The sequence below is a fragment of the Gymnoscopelus microlampas genome (assembly GCF_963454915.1).
Source record: "Gymnoscopelus microlampas genome assembly, chromosome: 17".
NCBI classification, from domain to species: domain Eukaryota; kingdom Metazoa; phylum Chordata; class Actinopteri; order Myctophiformes; family Myctophidae; genus Gymnoscopelus; species Gymnoscopelus microlampas.
In genome coordinates this window covers 11255311-11274497 of record NC_139954.1, presented here as the reverse complement: position 1 = coordinate 11274497, position 19187 = coordinate 11255311, and the positions used below count along the sequence as shown (strand labels likewise).

The following is a 19187-nucleotide window of genomic DNA, read 5'->3' as shown; positions in this document are numbered from 1 at the left end:
CTCGGCTGTCCTGAATAGGAGTGATTAGAGGGCGTTACACAACTAGGGAAAAGCTCAACCCACATAATATATATAAAAATTAGTATTAGGCCTACTTTTTTTTCCTACTACATACTCCGGTACTGTAGGTGGCGGTATATATGTAACGCTCAAATAAGAAGAAGAACAACAACAACAAGACGAACACTTCCGGGGTCAGAGGTTTTGTTGTGTTGTCAAAATGGAAGGACACGATCATCATCATCACCACCATGATCACCAGCACTTCCCTATGTGTTTCTGTGATCTAATCAGGTAATTACAGCATTATGATCATCTAAGAAGGTCATTATTACAGTCTTGTAGTAAACACGTTCAGATCGTTGCACAATATAGACATTTCTCTGCAAGAGGGACACGCGATTCTAAAACCTGATCCACTCTGTACTGACGTAGTACGACGACCTAAACAAGAACAGATCTACAAGCTCACAACGCGTGGCATCGCTACGCGTTGTTGGCTTGTAGATCTTTTTTGTTTGTTTTGCCAAAGCTACGTTCTCGTGTTATTCATCAGTTGTTCTCATCAATCAATCAGTGGTGTAAAGTAACTAAGTACATTTACTCAAGTACTGTACTGAAGTACTATTTTGAGGTATTTTTTACTTTACTGGAGTATTTCCAAATGTCAATACTTTTACTTCTACTCCATTACATCTCAGAGACAAATATTGTACTTTTACTCCACTACAATTATTTGCCAATAATGAGTTACTAGTTACTTTGCAGATATACATTATTATAAACATACATTAACCACTCTATTTTATACATAGGCTATTTGAAAATAGCAGATGGGGTCCCCAATTGTAGATTGGCTATTTTCACAATATTTATCTGTGGGACGGAGTCAAAAATGTAATGCCTCAACTCCTACAATTCCAAGTGCTGAGGTGCACAAGTGGATGAGGGGTTCCCAGTTCAAATATAATACTTTTGCTGGGTCACGGCCTGAAAAGGTTGAGAACCGCTGGTTTATGTACCAGTACCCCATACCGTATATTGATTGAGTACAAACAGAGCGCAACGCGCAACAACTTTTTATGTCGCCCCTATGAGTCCCCAGACATGGGATGGCTGTCAGGCTGTGTACTGTAGCCTAATGCAGGGGTCTTCAACGTTTTCAGGCCAAGGACCCCCTAGCTGAGAGAGAGATGAAGCAGGGACCCCCTACTCTATATTGTATAAAATTGTGTTTCAGATTAACGTTTTTTTTTTACTTAGTCTGTTCTTTTTTCCCTCTACACCTATACCTCTTAGCCAAAAATAGCCGATGTTCCCCTCAGAAAAGGAATTCTATGGTTCAAGTGGTTAATGTAAAAAACTAAATACTATCACACAATGATTTGGCGGACCCCCTATAGTAGGCCTGAGGACCCCCTACGTACGGGTCCCGGACCCCCTGTTGAAGACCCCTGGCCTAATGGAATACATGCAATGTAATATCCCAGCCATTCTAGGGCTACTGCTTGCTACTACTAGTATATAGATATTGTCACTATGGCAGATATATGTGTTTTCTGTTATATAGCATACTAGAGTTTCGGGGGGCTACGCCCCCCTCAACCCCAGCCGCGCACGGGGCCCAGCGTGGCCGTGTGTATATTGGGGGACCCAAATCGCCGGAGTGAAACTGTGGAAATTTTTTTTTGAAAAAGGAAAAAATTTGAAGAAATAATATTTGTTATGTTTCAGGGGGTCCACAGGGGGTCCGCGGACCCCCTGATGGTCCACTGACCCCCTGAGGAGTGTTGGGACGCGCGGGGACACCCCTGGAACATTGCGGACCATTTCGGTGTTTTTTTTTTTTCCATGAAGGTGGTTGCTTGTTTCTGGCGCAGGCTGTGCAAACCTGGCAACCCAGCGCATGCTGCCGCACGTTTAAGTGGCGTAGCGTCATGAGGGTCAGTGGGGCCGTGGCTGGGTCAGTGAAGACCCTGTAGTGCGGATGATATGTGGCATAGAGGGGCAGATTGTAAATCCAAAGAGGAAACATCCGTGGGCTACCATTGGTTCAGCGATGTGTGCGGTCGCCCTGCGGCCCCTCGTCCTCCACCAATGTGCAGTATTGAGAGCCCTGACGTCACAACAATTGGAGCGATGGGCACTGCACTGTGGTTGGTTAGGGTACACCTAGGGCCCAGGTAGAACCCAGTTAAAGCCTGCATGGGCAAACCCAGTTAGGAGCCGCCTTGGTCCCACATAAACATGGCTACTTGGGGCCCACCTGAGGGCCAGGTAGAAGCTACTTATAGCCTGCATGGGCATCGCAGTTGGGACTGAAGTGGATGCCGCTGACATTGCTGACATGGGGTCCATATGGTTTAGCCCACCTTGAAACCATATGGGAACTACGCTGGCATGCTGGCTGTAATGCAAACGCTGCATCATACCTGCAGTGTGTAGTTTGATGTTGTGTGTGTAGCAGATATACCTGCAGTGTGTAGATCAATGTCCATAGGAAAGTCAATGCCCAGCAGTGTTTTTTTTCCCCAGCAGAGTTTCTAGTGTCTCTGTGTCTCTCTGGAAGAGGTTGCACATGAACTCTGCAGCCGCACTGAGGCGCTCCAACACAAACACTCTGACATTAAGCTGCTTCACACAACAAACATCAGCACCACGCTGCTGTTTGTCCAAAAGACACAATATCTCCTCTCCCACCGACGTCATGTGTTCATTTATCGACAGCCGTACAGCCTTTTTTTGACACATTTTACGTCGTTTATCCAGCTCTCACTGACTCTCCACATCGGGCTGTTATTTTGCTGCGATCAAGTCAACGATGTGAGAGATTAGCTATCACAGACGGACGGACAGGGGGTGAAACATAGTCTTGCGCCATGCCTTTCGGCCTGGCGGAGACAATTAAAAACCGAAAGTAAAGGAAATGGCCATTTCTGCAACAGAAGTAGTCAATAAACTATGCTATGAAAACATGGGCCACATTGGCAAAGAATGTAAGAAAGAGGCAATCATGTAGAAAATAGCCGATCTCCAAGCTTACAAAGCCTCTCAACGTGAGGCGTTTCGAGCTTGTAGATCGGCTATTTTCACAATATGTACTTGTGGAACGGAGTCAAACAGAATGGGGGGGTCCCAGATCAAGTACGTGTATTTGGGGGGGGGGGGGGGGGGGGGGGGTGGCGGCGTGAAAGGGTTGATAAACACTGCTCTAATCGGAGCGAAATTATCTGAAATTACTACATGACCATAATGCAGGCTAACATGCGTTGCACGGGGCGGTCCTGCCATTACGTTAGTTACTGTAGTTGCTGTGGAGCTACATAGTTCTCCAGAAGACACACACAAACATACACCATCTACAATGGACGAACTGAGCAGCAATATAGACATTCACCACACGAACGTGCATTGTTGACAAAGTGATTGCACAGCCGCTGCAGGCATGACAACCAGGTTAGCGTTAGCGACATGGCAGCTATCACAGCGCCCTGTCCGTCGTGCTGCAACTGCCTGTGATGGCTACAGCAGTAACAGCAAGCTGTCTGCGATGCCATTGTCTGGAGACTGCTCTTAGCGTGACACGACCAATGAGAGTGAGCGCTGTAGTTGTTGCTAAGATACGGTGGCGTCTCTGCCCCATAGCTTGTAGATCTCTCACACATGATTGGCGTAGGCTGCGTTGCCAGGTCTGACTTTGTGTCTAAGCAATGGTCGGCTTATTTTTGCGCGCCTTTGGGCTCGTTTGCATTGTGCGCACGGCAGCGCTTGTTTAGCGTACGTCAGCGCGACGTGGCAACGGACGTGGCAACGTGAAAGGTGATTGGCTGGTGAAAAGAAACACCCGACGTTACACCAGAAATGGTGCCTGGAGAAAATGGTGACCAAAGAAAAAGTTTGGAAAAAAAGGAAAAAAACCCCGCAGCAGCTGCCTGCTGTTGTGGTGATGAGGTCGTGCGCACGGTAAACGGTACGAAGCTGCCTCCCCTTCCGTTTTGTCCGACATTTGGTGAGTAGAATTAATTATGTTGCGCGGTGGAAAAGGTGTAGTGAACAGTGAGATGTCCCCTACGCGAGGCGTAAATTCAGCGCGGCCGCCGTGGCGAGTCAGTTGGCGACATGTGGTCTGGCGGTGCGTTGTTTATTCGATAACAGAGCTGTGGGGTGTGGACACCGAGGGTGCGGAAGTCGGTCGCCATTTATATAGTTAGATAGTGTTTTTCTAATGTGCCTTTTTGCACATGTATATGCCTCACGCACGCTTTGCACATTTGTATACGTTTGTCTGGTCCCCTCCCCTCCTCCCTGCCCTTATTATTATGTTATGCTGATGTGGATAGTGTTGAAGGCTCCTTGTTTTTATTTTATTCTCATCTTAGTTTTTATTTTGTATTATTATTATTATTGATCGACTGATTGATTTTATTTTGACAAAAAGAAATACAAATTTGAGCTCAATATATAACTTCAACCAGGTTGAGTGTAATGAAGCACTTATTCCCAATGTGGTCCTGTTATAATTGTTGTTAGCGCAGTACTTGGTGGACCTCACAAAATTGCATTTAGCTTCTTGTACCAAGAGAAGTGACACATACAACCTTCCTGATTCAGGTTGCTGTGGTCCCTGGTTCTGCCCTGTGTCTACCTGAGCCTGGTTCTGACGCTGGTGCTGGTTCTGGTGGTGGTCGGGGTTCGGACGTGGCTCCAGGGGCGCCGGAAAGCCCGCCAGGCCCGGGACGGTGGTTCCCCCACCGTGGGCTTCTTCCACCCGTACTGCAATGCCGGTGGCGGCGGGGAGAGGGTGCTGTGGTGCGCCCTGCGCTCCCTCCAGAACAAGTGAACAACCAACACACATTTTGCACACACATTTGCACTCAAAGTGTGATTGATTGATTATTTTAAAGTACAGCTGTACATCAAATTAAAGACGCCAAACGGATGAGACAAAAAGGAAAAAAATCAAGGGATTGTTTCCATTGTGGTCCATTAAACATTCAACACTCGAACAACTGGACAAACCAACAACAGCACAACACTTTAAAATATAAAAATATACAGTTACATATACAGCTTTCCTTAAACTTGAATGGGGAATTTAAATTGGAAACAATGGAAATAAGCTCTTGAGCTTTTTTGCGTTTTATCCTTTCCACAGATATGTACACATTTATGTTCATGAATAGATAGATTTCAATTTTCTTTCCCATCACTTCCATTCAGATACCCCAGTGTTGCTTTCGCTGTGTACACTGGAGACCAGGGCGTGACCGGGGAGCAGATTTTGGAAGGAGCGCGACAGCGCTTCAACATCACGCTGCCTCGGCCTGTCACCTTCGTCTTCCTCCGTCATCGTTTGCTGGTTGAGGCCAGCCTATGGCCTCACTTCACCCTGCTGGGACAGAGCGTGGGCTCCATGTTTCTAGGTAATGTTAACCACTTCAAACCTGTATATGTCGTATTTGCCCGTGGTCCTCCAGGGGGTCTATACGTGATCCCATAGGAGCCACCCTACAGTAGGAGCCTCTTCGTTAAAAATGTTTCTAAATTGACCCTTGAATAAAAAGGAATCATTTAAGATCATTGGTTATCTGCAGGGGTGGAAAACGTTCTGACATTTTTTACTTAAGTAAAAGTATCAATACTGCAATATAGAAATACTCTGTTAGAAGTAAAAGTCCGGAATTCCAAATGTACTTGAGTAAAAGAACCAAAGTATTGGCATCAAAATGTACTTCAAGTACCAAAAGTAAACATACTCATTATGCAGAAGGTCCCATATCACACGTTTTCACATGTATAAAAATCCATTGAAAATAGCAGATCTACAAGCTCACAACGCGTCGCATGAGCTTGTAGATCAGCTAAAATAATAGCCAAAGTATGTAGGGCTTAAGTGGTTAATGTATGTTTTACAAATAACTAGTAACGTTTTCAAATAATTTTTGTGGAGTAGAAGTACAATATTTTTGTGGTGGAGTAGAAGTAAAAGTATTGAAAATTGGAAGTAATTGAGGTACTTATACGTTACTTATAAGTAACGTATAAGTACCTCAAAAGTGTACTTAAGTACAGTACTTGAGTAAATGTACTTAGTTACTTTACACCACTGTACATTATCTGTACATGACCCAACGTGATGTGAGCTAACCTTTCTGTGTTGTGATGTTGGCAGGGTGGGAGGCGCTGACGGCCCTCGTACCAGATCTGTACGTGGACTCCATGGGCTACGCCTTCACGGTGCCTTTGTTCCGCTACCTGGGAGGCTGTGAGGTGGCCAGCTACGTCCATTACCCCACGGTCAGCACCGACATGCTCTCTGCGGTCAGAGAGAGGAACCCCAGGTCTGAACACAGAGGAATCACACAACTCGCACAACACTATTTACAAAGTGTAGGCATTTACATAAATGGTAAATGGTGCATTTATATAGCGCTTCTATCCGAAGCGCTTTACATTGATTGTGCCATTAACCCATTCACACACACACATTCATACACCAATGGCGGAGGAAACCATGCAAGGCACCAACCTGCTCATCGGGAGCAATTAGGGGTTCAGCGTCTTGCTCAAGGACACTTCGACACTAACTCTAGGGTGAGCGCCCCAGCCCGGGATCGAACTGGGAACCTTGCGGTCTTCCAGTTCACTCTACCCGGCCACTCTACCCCTGAGCCACTGCCGCCCATACATGCTTTGTCATGTGACAAATAGCAAAAATCTTCAAGCTCACTGCGTTTGCAGTTGCAGTTTTTTTTTTTTTTTTACAAAACTTGAAAAGAAAGGAAAAGGTGAAAATATCTGAACATTTTGGGAAGATTTGTCACAAAATCAGTGGTCCACTTACTAAGATCACCAGGTGGAAAAACCTTTTCGAAACACATTTTAGAGCCACTTTTTGGAGACAAACTACAACTATGACATTTATTCACAAATTACTATTATTCACAAATTACAAATTCATGCTGAAAACATTGTGAATTACGTTGAAATTCCATCCGTTGGATCTGATGGACAGTCTTTACTGTAATGCATTTATTTTAACTGTCTTGTCTGTCTGTCTGTCTCTCTCCCAGGTTCAACAATGCTGACTACATCTCCGCTAACCCCGTGCTGAGTGCGATCAAGGTCCTCTACTACTGCTGCTTCGCTCTGCTGTACGGCCTGGCGGGTTCCTGTAGCGACGTGATCATGGTCAACTCCACCTGGACGCTGGGTCACATCCTGGCTCTGTGGCGCGCCCCCGGCCGCACCTGCCTGGTGTACCCGCCCTGCGACGTGGCCGCCTTCCTGGCCGCCCCGTTGGACGAGAAGGACGAGGAGGCGGAGGACGGGTGGGAGGAGCTCGGCCAGGAACTAGGAAGCGGAGGAGAAGATGAAGAAGGCGGGATTGGAGGAGGAGAAGGAGTCGGGTAGGCCTGTTACAATTATTACGTAATTGCATGATCGCAATTATTTTGCGTAATCGTCAGAATTGTTTCATCTGTATGAATTAATGTGTTCAAAAATTGCGGAAATAGCCGCTACAAGCTCTGATTGCGTCGTATCACAATGAAAAATGAATGTATGTATGTAAACCATACAGTATGGTTTGTTTTGGCCATAGTACCTTATTTATTTTGATTATTGGTAATGGGGTCATTGTCAGTCAAATCGGTATGTATTTAAGTTATTTGTCATATGCCTTGTGCAATTTTTGTTTACAATGCCTAAACGCATAAATATATCTTTTATTTATATGTTGCAATGTTCAATGCCAAAAACACATTTCAATTATTCATTGAAATTATTATTATTTTACTTTAAAAAAAAAATGTCATGATCGTGACATCCCTAGTGGCGGGGACAGGAAGTGTCACTCCATCGTGTCAGTGGCACAGTTTCGACCAGAGAAGGACCACCGCCTGCAGATCCGGGCGTTCCGCAACCTGCTGGACAGGAAAGGGGAGGGGCCCGGCGGGCGGGAGTCGCTCAGGTAGGGGCTGCGACTCACGATTATTTTATAAGTGATTGTTCTGTCGATTACTTTATTTCTTATTTATATCGATGAACCACCTTTTTTCATACTCCGTTGGACTATGGTATCGTGCAAAAATAGTGAAACTAGCAGATGTACATGCTCAAGCTGAGAGCCTGCTCTGTAGATCTGCTATTTTCACTATTTATTTCATGGTTCTTTGTTTTTGAAAATACCTATAATTTCATAAAATGACCAATTCTGTTTTTAACACATTGCCTGCCAGAGTTTTTTCAGATTTTTAGCTGTTGTCTGCCAGGGTTTTGCCATGTTTTTGGTACCTGTTCGCGTAGCCACAGATTTTTTTCCTCCAGTATGATTGATCCCCAGATGGTTTTTAATCACAGATGAGATTCAGGTGTGGTTTCACAAATGTCAACGAGGTCATTTTGACCTCGTTGACATGTGTTGTTTGATGTTTCAATATAGCTCAAAACCAGTAGTTTTAAACCAAAAAACAAAGTGAATTGTTTGTCCGTTTGAATTTTAACATTGAAGTGAATGGAGCAGCAAATCTTCGAACATTTTTAGCTCCTAATCTGTTCGTAATTCGACAAGGGTTGAAATTATTAAAAAATTCATCGTATATATACGTCTTTGGCGGACAACAGCTGATAATTAAAAGACGTATATATACGTCATTGGCAGCCATTGTGTTAATAATCTATTACATGGGTTAGTTGGATTAAGTGTTGCACCGCTATGCTCAGGCTGGTGCTGATAGGCGGCTGCAGGAACAAGGAGGACGAGGACAGGGTGCTGATGCTGAGGGGTGTGTGTCAGGAGCTGGGCGTGGCCGACAGGGTGGAGTTCAAGCTCAACGTGCCGTTCGACGAGCTGAAGAGGGAGCTGGTGGACGCCACCATCGGACTGCACACCATGTGGAACGAACACTTTGGCATAGGTAAGGGCTGGATGGCGTCACATGACTCTACGGCTGCCACGGCTGCAACTACTGGTTTCTTAGAGATTATTATATCGATTACTTTTCCGATTAATCGAGACACGCAGGGTTTTTTACTTTAGATTTTTTGCTTTATATTAACAGATTGTTGCAATTCTTTTTTTATAATACACTAAATGAATTCGTCTGATTAACCAATTAAGCCCTATTTTATACTTCGTCATACAACAGTGTTGCACAAAAACAGCATATCTACAAGCATAGTGACAGGTATTTTAGTATATTTTTTAAAATCTTAAAAAGTTAATTCAAGTTGATTATTTGTTATAATTGATTAAATCGATTAGTTCGATTAACTGTTGCACTACATGACCCCTATCTACCACACATTAACACTCACACACACACCTTTTCCTCTCTTTCCCCATGCCTTTCATGTCTCTCTCCTCTCTCTCCTCAGGCGTGGTGGAGTGCATGGCGGCCGGTACCATCGTCCTGGCCCACAAGTCGGGCGGCCCCAAGCTGGACATCGTGGTTCCGTACGAGGGCGCCCAGACGGGCTTCCTGGCCGACACCGAGGACAGCTACGCCGCCGCCATGGACGCCATCCTGGCGCTGACCCCCGCCGCGCGGCTGGAGGTCCGACGCAACGCCCGGCTCTCCGTGGAGCGCTTCTCCGACCAGGAGTTTGAGGCCTGCTTCCTGGCGGCCATGGAGCCCCTGATGACGAGACTGGAGCGATGATAACGTCCCACCACCACGGACCCGCCGTCCCACCACCAAGGACCCCCCATCCCGCCCCCACCCCACCCGGATGGGTATGGGTGTGTGCTCAGCAGCACTGTTTCTCAACGTCAGGTCCAGGGACCAACGGGGGTCCAAATTGACCTTTATGGGTATGTGACTCTGAGAGCGTACAAATGAGAGTCCATTTGGTCACATTTGTGCGCTCTCAGAGTTAACACTGAGGATTGTACTGTGTAGATTGGAGTTCCAGTGTAGTTCAGGTCAGTCATAGATTACCGAAGTCCTTTCTATTGGAATCCCCAAAGGCAAATCTTAGATTGCGTCATATAAGAACTTTGTTCCAAAAATAAACAAATTATTGTGGTTATTTGTTAGGTATTTGACTCTGTCGTTTTGATGATATTGAGTTACATTAGTTAGTTAGTTAGTTAGCGTTAGTTACATTAACGCCGTGGCCCAGGGAGATGGCGCCCTCTAGCGGCAGTGATCAGACGTCGGTGCTTTAATTGTCGACCTTTTTAATTTCAAGGACCCTCAGTTTGATATGCATTAGGCCACGGACGGACCCCCATTTGATACCGTTTTGTTTTGATCTGGGACCCCAATCGACACAGTAAAGTCCTCAGTGTTTATTGAACTGTGGGAGTGTACAAATGGACCCATTTGTATACACTCCCACAGTTACAGACTCGTTAAGGGTCCATTTGGACCCCTAGTGGTCCCCGGACTTGACTTTGAGAACCAGAGCACTATATAAACTTAACGCAATCAAACACCATAAAAGGTAATAACAGCAGATCTGTGTTAAATGTTGAGTTGAGTCAACGTGAATGACAATCATGCACTTCCTGTGTTCCATGTGACCTGGCCCTTCTGTTCCAAATATTCCAATATGTTAACTGTTGGAGCCAAATCAGAGCTGTTATGCCTCATCTATGCTTTGTCGCTTGGCGCCGTCACCTGCTGACAGGAACTGATCTTAAAGTTAACAACGCATCGCGTCATAACCCGAATTACAGAACCCATTAGGAGAGGGTTTTTTTCTATGGGACAATCTCAAATGTAGTGAGATTCAGTTTTATTAGACTACTATTTAAGTCCTCAGGCGCTGGCATTATTATTATTTCCCTAACAAAATACTTAGGAAAGCGCTAAATATAAATCTATATAAACAAATAAAATGTTTTATTATTATCCATGATTGAGAGATGGAGGCAATAATCATCTCATGTTTTCAAGTACGTGCAGTACAACTGTAGTTATGAAAAATGAAATCTACCTGGTGGGGGTTCTTGGTTAGCTTGTACTTGTCAGCAAGTGGCGCCATTGTGCAATGGAGTATAAATGAGCTTTAAGGTCTTACTTTATATGTTAAGGGAGTTGCAGTAGTTACATGAAGGATTTTCTCTGTTGGTGGAGGTCGATAAATGTGTTTACTCAAGAAGCACTTAAAAAACATTTTGCAATGGGGTAAAAAGATGACCAAATCTATTGCTTATGTGCTTAAAGGAACACTTCACCTATTTTCAAACATCTTATAATTGGTTCTATATTCCTATAGTGAATTAGTGAAGATCCTATGGAGATTATGTTGAAAAAAGGTGAAATGTTCCTTTAAGTATATATGGTGTGTTGACTGTCATGTCGTGCAATAAATAATCTTTATGATATGGACCACAGCATGGAGGTGTCACCAAATGTGTAAAATACTTAAGAGCTTTTATTTTAGAAGAGGTACTAATGTTTAATTTGTTGTAATAGTGAATTCCGTGTTGATTTCTAGTTTGTTTAAGAAACTGAACTCAACTTTGCTTTATTTAATAACACTACAATAAGTGTAAATATCATATGTCTTTTCTGTATCGCTTGCTTATTGTAATCTGCCAGCCTGTGGCAACAAATGGGGACAGCTAAACGTATAGACAGAATATGTGCAAACAACAAAGCACTGCTACATCGGAAAATCTATATTTCTGCAGAACAATGAAGATCTGCATGGTCGTGTTGGGACAGGTGTTGTCATCAGATAACCAGTTAAGTGTCGCTGTGTCGGGTTGAAACCTTGTTTGTCCAGAAATGTTACTTTTCAGGAAATGGAAAAAATAACTTGTGTTCCAATGCACCCATTACAATTATTATTAATTTTAGATGCAAGCTCTTGTTAAAGGATCTACACCATGAATTTCAAAAATAATAATATTTAATATCATATTGTTTATGTCCCTCAAATGTTTTTCAAAAGGTTTGAGCCTAAATCAAGCTTCAGATATACTCATTCCAACTAACTTCTCTCTGGCTTATAAAGCACTTTCACCTGCAATACCACATTGTCCTGTTTGGAACTCCAGCTGCATTAGCCACATTTAGATAGTATTGTGCAGTGGCTGGAAAGTGGGAGTCCTCTGCTAGCCATTTTGTCAGGTAACAGACTGACTTAACTGTTTTGTGTTCATATAATTTAGTTGGCTAGCAATACACATACAATTGGCTGATACAGTATATCTTGGGATTTATCAATCATTGCTGCTTGAAATAAGCTTCCTGCCCTGTTCCTTATTAAACAGACCTGCTAACTTAAACTGTTTGTAATTGTTGATAATGAAATCCATTTATTAAGCTTGTTTCAGTTCACTGAAGATTTGACTGAACACATGTCCAGAAAGTAAGATTAAGTGTAAAGTCTTCAAGTTGCAGTGTTGTGCAAAATGTATCATCACTCTTATCTTGTTTTTGTTGTGGTTGCTTTTTCAGTCGCTCACAATAAATATTTCCATATTTATGAACACTCAAGTAGTCCGTTGCTTGTCCTCTGTGTGGGCGTCGTTTGTAGCCTGGGTCTCTCCTAGATGCTCGGACTGGACTCCACAGAGCTCCTGGTCAGTCTGGGACGGTCCGGCCTCGATGGGTCCAGCAGCGTTGATGTTTTCGCCAAGAATCTGTTGGATCCTTTTGGGTTCCTTCTCCACTCCATCATCTCTCTCTCCATCCTGCTCCTCCTCGGAGCTGTGTCCGTCCTCCATGTAGTTATTCATGGATTCTGACACCTCCTCTCTCAGCGCCTCCTCATCTGACTCCTCGAAGTTCCTGATGAAAAACAATCCCAAGTTGAAATTTCCCTTTTGAATAAATGTTTCTTTAATGGGATCAACCGTAGAAAAAGAAAGGTATCAACTAGAGCACGACCAATGCCAGATTCTTGGGTCCGATGCCTGATCCGTTTTTGGAGAATTCTAGACCACAAATTACCGATGTTTTGAGCAACATTTTGTCAAAAAGTGCAACATTTTCTAATCAATTTCAAGTTTCCATTTGAGAACATTTTTATAAGCTTCAGCAAACAAATAAAAGTCAACAAATTTGAAATAAGGTTTACACATTGAACGTCAATACAAGAAAAAAGCACTTAAGCCCTATTAAGAGAAGCTAAGTACATATTTTAAACATTTGAAAATCTTGGCCAAACCGATATATGGGTGGGGCTCTATCTCTCTCTTTTTTCAGCACAGCAGGTGTTAGTGCAGGGGTAGGCAATTGAGATAAGCCTAGGGCCAATATCACTCCCAGACATTCCATCGCGGGCCGGGCCTCCCCGCGAACATGCAACACGCGCCCGCGCGCGAAGCCCGCGCCCGCGCGCAAAATTTTTCGGGTCTAATTCGGGTCTAACTCGGTCTAATTCGGGTCTAATTTGGGTCTAATTCGGTTCTGTTTGACCAATATAAATCAACATTTTTTCCGGTTTAAATATCAGCACAGGCGATTTTTCTGGTGATTTTTTTTTTCTTCTTCATTTTCCTCTAATCTAGCTATAAAATGTTATAAATCCTTTAAAATGCATCGTGTTTATGAGTGCATGATTTCAAAAGTGGGTTCAGGTTCTATGAAATAAGTATTTATAATTATTTTAACATTCATTTTTAATACTTTTTTTATAACACTTTTCAGTAAATCATTCATACTGTATCTTTCTGTATTTGGATATAATAGATATCGGTCTGATACTGTATAAAAATAAAATCCCTCCCCCCCCCAAAAAAAAAAATCAAAAAATATTTTTCTAAAAAAAAAAAAAAAATTTTTTTTTTTTTTTCAAAATTATCTCACGGGCCAGATATTATTTCTGGGGGGCCAATTTCGGCCCGCGGGCCGCCTATTGCCGACCCCTGTGTTAGTGAGCAGAGACCAGTACATGCACTCACGTGTCATCGTCATCCGACCTCGGTTCTAGACGCTCTTCATCCACATCCAGGTCAGAATCCTCTTCATCATCCTCCTGTTTCTTGTTCTCTTCTGCATCACTCTTACCTTCCTCCTCTCTCCTGTCCTCTGTCACTGGTTCTAAACGTGTAAACGACAGGAAAAGCAGAGTCGACTTCAGGTTATTCTATTCAGACACATTCTCTATAATAACTACCAGTATAACATGAAAACATTATTTGTAGATACAAATGTACAGCTTACAAACATGCTTTAACGATAAAGTGAGGGGAAATAGCACAGTCGTAAAAGACCTATGAAACATAAATTAACTAAATTAAAACGAGGCATTCCGTTGGTTGTATAAGTGTTGGGGCATTATTACTTTCAGCTAAAAGCAACAAGTTACAGTACAATATTACTTTATTTGTCAATTAATGTGTGTTACATACTTACTTTCACAAAACACCCATACATTTTACTGGAATTAAAAGGCAATCTTAGCAGTCTAAATGTCAACATTATGAGAAAGATCAATATATGTGAAGGTTTAGGCATAGTTTTTGTGAAGTTAAATGTTAGCGTTTAAACGCAACATGGGTGACACAGACACACCAACGAAAGAGGGAGTCCCGACTTACCCTGCTGGGTGGCTTCCACGGTTGATGATGTCATCTCAGCGTTGGCCAGGGTTGATGATGTAAGCTCAGTGTTGGCCAGGGTTGATGATGTAAGCTCAGCGTTGGCCAGGGCGTTGAGGAGTGTTCGAGGAGGACCCTCTCCCCACTGCTTCCTCACCTCTAGAGCCCCCTCTTCCTCCTCGCCAACTTTATGTGGGGAAGAGATGTAGGGATGCAACAATTAATACAAACTAATCGATTGAATTATGAAAATCTATGAAATCAATTTGAATAAAATAATTGATTTTAAATACAGAAAGTAGCATGTAATCAAAAAAGTTATCAATAGAATAATCGCTTAATAGAATAATCGCTAAGAAAAATTTACTGTAAGGCATACTGGCACTGAAGAGGACTGAGGTCGACGTTTGTATCAGTGTGTAAACACAAACACACACACACACACACACACACACACACACACACACACACACACACACACAGAGTACCTTGTCCAGGTGTAGCTATAGAACACACCAGGTCCATCTCTGCCAGGGCGTTGAGCAGAGTGTGGGGGGCTTCCTGTCCCCACCCCCTCCTCGCCTCCTCTTCCTGCCCCTCCCACCCGCCCACCGCTGACCAATCCCTGCCTCTCAGCTCCTCCCCTGCCTGGAAGGTCAGGGTCTGGTTCAGCGGGTCTACCCCCTGGTGATGAGAGAGAGAGAGAGAGACAGACAAGACAGACAGACAGAATCAGAAAGAGGCAAGAAAAGGAAGAGAAAAGAAATGAGGATCAATATTACAACCTGACCGATGTGCAATTCCGATGCCGATTCCTATGCCACCAATTACCAATATGTATTGACCAATATTGTGTGAAAAGCATATATTTTAGAACAGGTAAGTACAAAAAATGTACACCTGAACACCTTGTGAGCTTATAGATTGCCTACTTTTGAAAATGTCATGCCCAAAATATGCCCAAACATGCCCAAAACATGCCCAAAATAGGTAGGCCAGGTTGAAAATGGTTGAAAATGGGCTGCATTATGGCTGACAGAGAGGGAGAGAAAAAGACAGGGAGAAAGTGAAAGGAAGAGAGAGTGATGGAGATATAACAGAGGGAGGGAGAAGAGCAGGGGGAGCGAGAGAGACAAAGAAAAAAAACATCCATACTGTCCACTTACCTCTTTCTCTTCTTTTCCATCACACTCCTTTTTCCTTTGCTCATGTCTGTTTTCTTCTTCACCCCTCTCCTTATCTACCTCCTCTTTTGTCCCTCCATCATCTAATCGGATCTCGAACATGATTCCTTTCTACAAAAGAAGACGGAAAGTAAAAAACACAACCACAGATGCACTTTCAAAGCTGTACACCTGACTTAACAACCTGTGGGCTCTTTCTCTCATTGTTCTAAACTCAGATTAAGCTCCAAAGGGCCTCTCACAATGTCCATGTTTGTTATTATTTCCATACAGAGTATTTGGAGCACAGTCTGGAGTCGTGTGGACTCCATATTTGGGCAAGACTACATATTGATGATGTGAGATCAAGGCGACTCGGCTTAAAAGCTGATACACAAAGTGTGAGAGGGCAATTGCGACAGACACAACAACAGAGCCAGCACGGCCGCAAACAGACGTCGCTACAAAAGAAATCCAAAGACAAACCTGTTAATTGTATATACCGGTTTCAGGCTCTGAAGTCATACATACTCTACACTGCAGAGGGTGGTGTCATCTATTCTCTTTTGCGCCTGCTGGGTACAAGCTACATTCTGCCATGGCACCTCATTTCCTCAGCTACGTATGGAACCCGGTCCTTATCGTGTGTCAAATGGTGCTGATGCAGTGCATCTTCTACGGCTCCTTGCGTCTGTGGTTGGCCGGAGCGCACCCTCACGGTTCACCGGACCAGATCTTCAGCTATGACATCATAGCATTTACCACGACGCAGGGCTGGCTCTCGGTAACGGCGTTCGTCTTGAACTCGCTCACCTGCGCCGTCGGCCTGTGGTTTTTCATTCGTCGAGTGAAGCAGTGCCTTGACTTCTCCGTCTCCGTGCATTTGTTGCATTTGATCGGCTGCTGGATGTATAGCGACGCCCTTCCAGGCTTGTCCTGGTTGGTTGTGAATGTATTCTGCATGTTACTGATGGCTGTGGTCGGAGAATACCTGTGTATGCGCACTGAGCTCCGGGCGATCCCCAGGCAACAGTGGACCTAAGTGATTCTAAACCTTTTTTTCCATTTCAAGGACCCCCAGTTTATTCAAGCCTGGGACCCAGCAAAACCATCGGCATTAAATTAACTCTTGAGACTGTACAAATGGAATCAAATGGACCCGCAAGGGTCCATTTGATTCCATTTATACAGTCTCACAGTTACAGACCCGCTAACGCCTCAAGGACACCCTGGGGCTCCCCCCGGACTCCACGTTCAGAAGCAGTGGTCTAACCTTTGGGCTGCATTGACCTGGAAGACGTGAGGCATACAGAACTCTGGCGGAGAACTTTGTGCGACGGAGCAAGGAGAACCACTTGCATCTTAAGGTCAGCCAGTTGGTGTTGGACATCTGGAGGAAGAAAGAGCCCCCTGACCCCTGTCAACATCCAGGGCCCTGATGTGGAGGAAATGGTCCAGTCCTATACCTTTCTGGGGGTCCATATCGACAATTAACTGGACTGGAAAACCAACACCGATGCCCTCTATAAGAATGGGCTGAGCTAGGCAGGCAGACCTTTCTTCCTCTGGAACCTTTGATTGATTGATTGATGTACTTTATTTAGTAAGACATGAGAACAGTACATGACAGTACATAACAGTACATGGAAGTACAAATTCGCAATACAAGGTCTACTAAACTGGATAGCTCAGTTAAGCACGTAGCTTGTTTAAGATGAGATCCCCACGCACACAATCTCATCTTTTATACTTTTATCAGACAATAATCACACTTGTAATGTAACGGCAAGTGTCATTTTTATGCTGCTGTGTTTTGGGTGTTTAATGTTAGCAAGAGGAATGCTTGCAAAATTGACAAGGTGGTAAAAAAAAGGCTCTGTCATTGGTATAAGGCTGGACCCCCCTGGACACCGTGATGCAAATACGCATGAGGGCCAAAATCTCCATCATATGGACAACGCCATCAACCTCTTGCAGCGGAGCACCTTCAGCTCTAGTCACTGGGGTGATGGAGCAAAAGACTTGAACTTTCTACTGTTATGCACGTATGTACTGTACGTATATGTGTGTCCTGCCTTGTGTACACCCTGTGTACTGTAACCTGATTGATTTCTTTTAGCCCTATTCACCCTCTCTAACAGTGAACAATGTTACAAATCACATACAACCACTGTACACCACCATTAGTTGCTCAACCTTGAACTCATAGATGCATCATCCTGAAAGAAAAACGTCAGCCAAGTAGGCAGAAATCGGCCATTTCAGCTATTTAAAGACTTTTTTTTAAAAACACATTTCTTTAACAATTTTAAAACATTGAGGTCTGTGCTCACCTTGTCCCTGTGCTTCCTCTGCAGAGTTCTTCTCTCCTCTCTGTTCTCATTCCTAATCTGTCTCAATGCCTCCTCCATGTTCTGGACAGAAACATGAAATAAAATGAAGAATTTGATTTTTACATAAATATCACACACAGCAAACGTAAATATCACACATATCAGGCAGTCTACAGTTCCCAAAAGCAGATGCATTTAATTCAGTCTGACCAGAAGCAGGGATGAAACATATGCCCACTGGCCTCTTTCATGTGACATCACAAGTCAATTGAGCATAGGGGTCAAGTTCATTTTGGAAGTGAAGAAATTTACAAATAAGAGTTTGCGAATTTCTGTGAATATTCTAACTGTGGAAGCCAGATGCCCAAAGGTTCTATTTTATTATTTTAATTGTAACTCTCGTACAACCTCATATACATATAACCTCCATTCATTTGTTACATAAACTACACTCCAGTAATGAAAGGCTTGTGGTGTGTCGCTGTTTTCATTCAGCAGGAGAAATTAAGTGTATTTACTCAAGTACTGTACTTGAGTATAATGTTGAGGTACTACACTTTTACTCCACTAGATTTCAGAGGGAAATATGTACTTATTACTTTTAGAACACACCAGGTACATTTATTTGACAAATCATCAAGTGAATATATTAACGTTAGCCGCTACATTAAAGTGATGAACACATTAATGCATAAGCAGTTATATAGCAATAGCCAGCAAATGATTAGCATGGATTTATGTTTCAAATACAGTGTAGTGTGAGGAGTTTAGTACATAAGCAGGATAAACTCCTGTTACCTGAGCAGGTGGGGCTCTGGGTTTGTCTTGGTGTTTACTTTGTGCAGGTGGTCCTGGGTTCTTGGTTTTCTCAACCAGGTAAGTTCCTTGTTTCACCTGTGGATGGGCCTGATATATCACAGTGGAAACAGACAATATTTTAATATACTTGGCATTTCACTGCCACACGTGCGTGTCAATTATGCTGGGCTCAGGACTACTTAACAGTGTTGTGTTAATCAAACAAATCTTAAATGTGTGCACATCTTTGAATATATACATTATGTACATATTTAACTCAAATCTTTGCTTCTGAGGGTCCCTGGAACACATTTTTTTGAGTTGGGGGGTCCACGGACAAATACATATAATTTCGGGTGTTCCTTGACATGAAAAAGTTTGAGAACCACT

At 43.5% G+C, this 19187-nt stretch overlaps 3 protein-coding genes across 3 annotated transcripts in view; 2 read left to right on the top strand and 1 right to left on the bottom strand.

The window, feature by feature from the left end:
• Positions 1-210: 210 nt before the first annotated feature.
• LOC311064817 (GDP-Man:Man(3)GlcNAc(2)-PP-Dol alpha-1,2-mannosyltransferase-like) lies at positions 211-12455 on the top strand. The gene is made up of 8 exons (XM_084084769.1): positions 211-294; positions 4612-4836; positions 5221-5423; positions 6173-6341; positions 7074-7409; positions 7835-7972; positions 8725-8918; positions 9379-12455. The coding sequence occupies exons 1-8, from the start codon at positions 221-223 to the stop codon at positions 9660-9662; spliced, it is 1623 nt and encodes a 540-aa protein (XP_083940895.1). The 5' UTR covers positions 211-220; the 3' UTR covers positions 9663-12455.
• LOC311064277 (serine/threonine-protein kinase Nek5) overlaps positions 11227-19187 on the bottom strand; it is a gene marked incomplete at its 5' end in the record, with an annotated part of 31793 nt that continues 23832 nt past the window's right edge. The window contains 7 exons of the mRNA XM_084084111.1: positions 11227-12749; positions 13865-14003; positions 14504-14689; positions 14992-15187; positions 15670-15798; positions 18000-18080; positions 18798-18905. Of these exons, the coding sequence (XP_083940237.1) occupies positions 12452-12749; positions 13865-14003; positions 14504-14689; positions 14992-15187; positions 15670-15798; positions 18000-18080; positions 18798-18905 (1137 nt within the window). The 3' untranslated portion in view covers positions 11227-12451. The remainder of the gene's footprint in view (positions 12750-13864; positions 14004-14503; positions 14690-14991; positions 15188-15669; positions 15799-17999; positions 18081-18797; positions 18906-19187) is intronic.
• Positions 16265-16708, top strand: LOC311064827 (protein SYS1 homolog; the record flags this gene model as incomplete). The annotated part of the gene is made up of 1 exon (XM_084084780.1): positions 16265-16708. The coding sequence occupies one exon, from the start codon at positions 16265-16267 to the stop codon at positions 16706-16708; it is 444 nt and encodes a 147-aa protein (XP_083940906.1).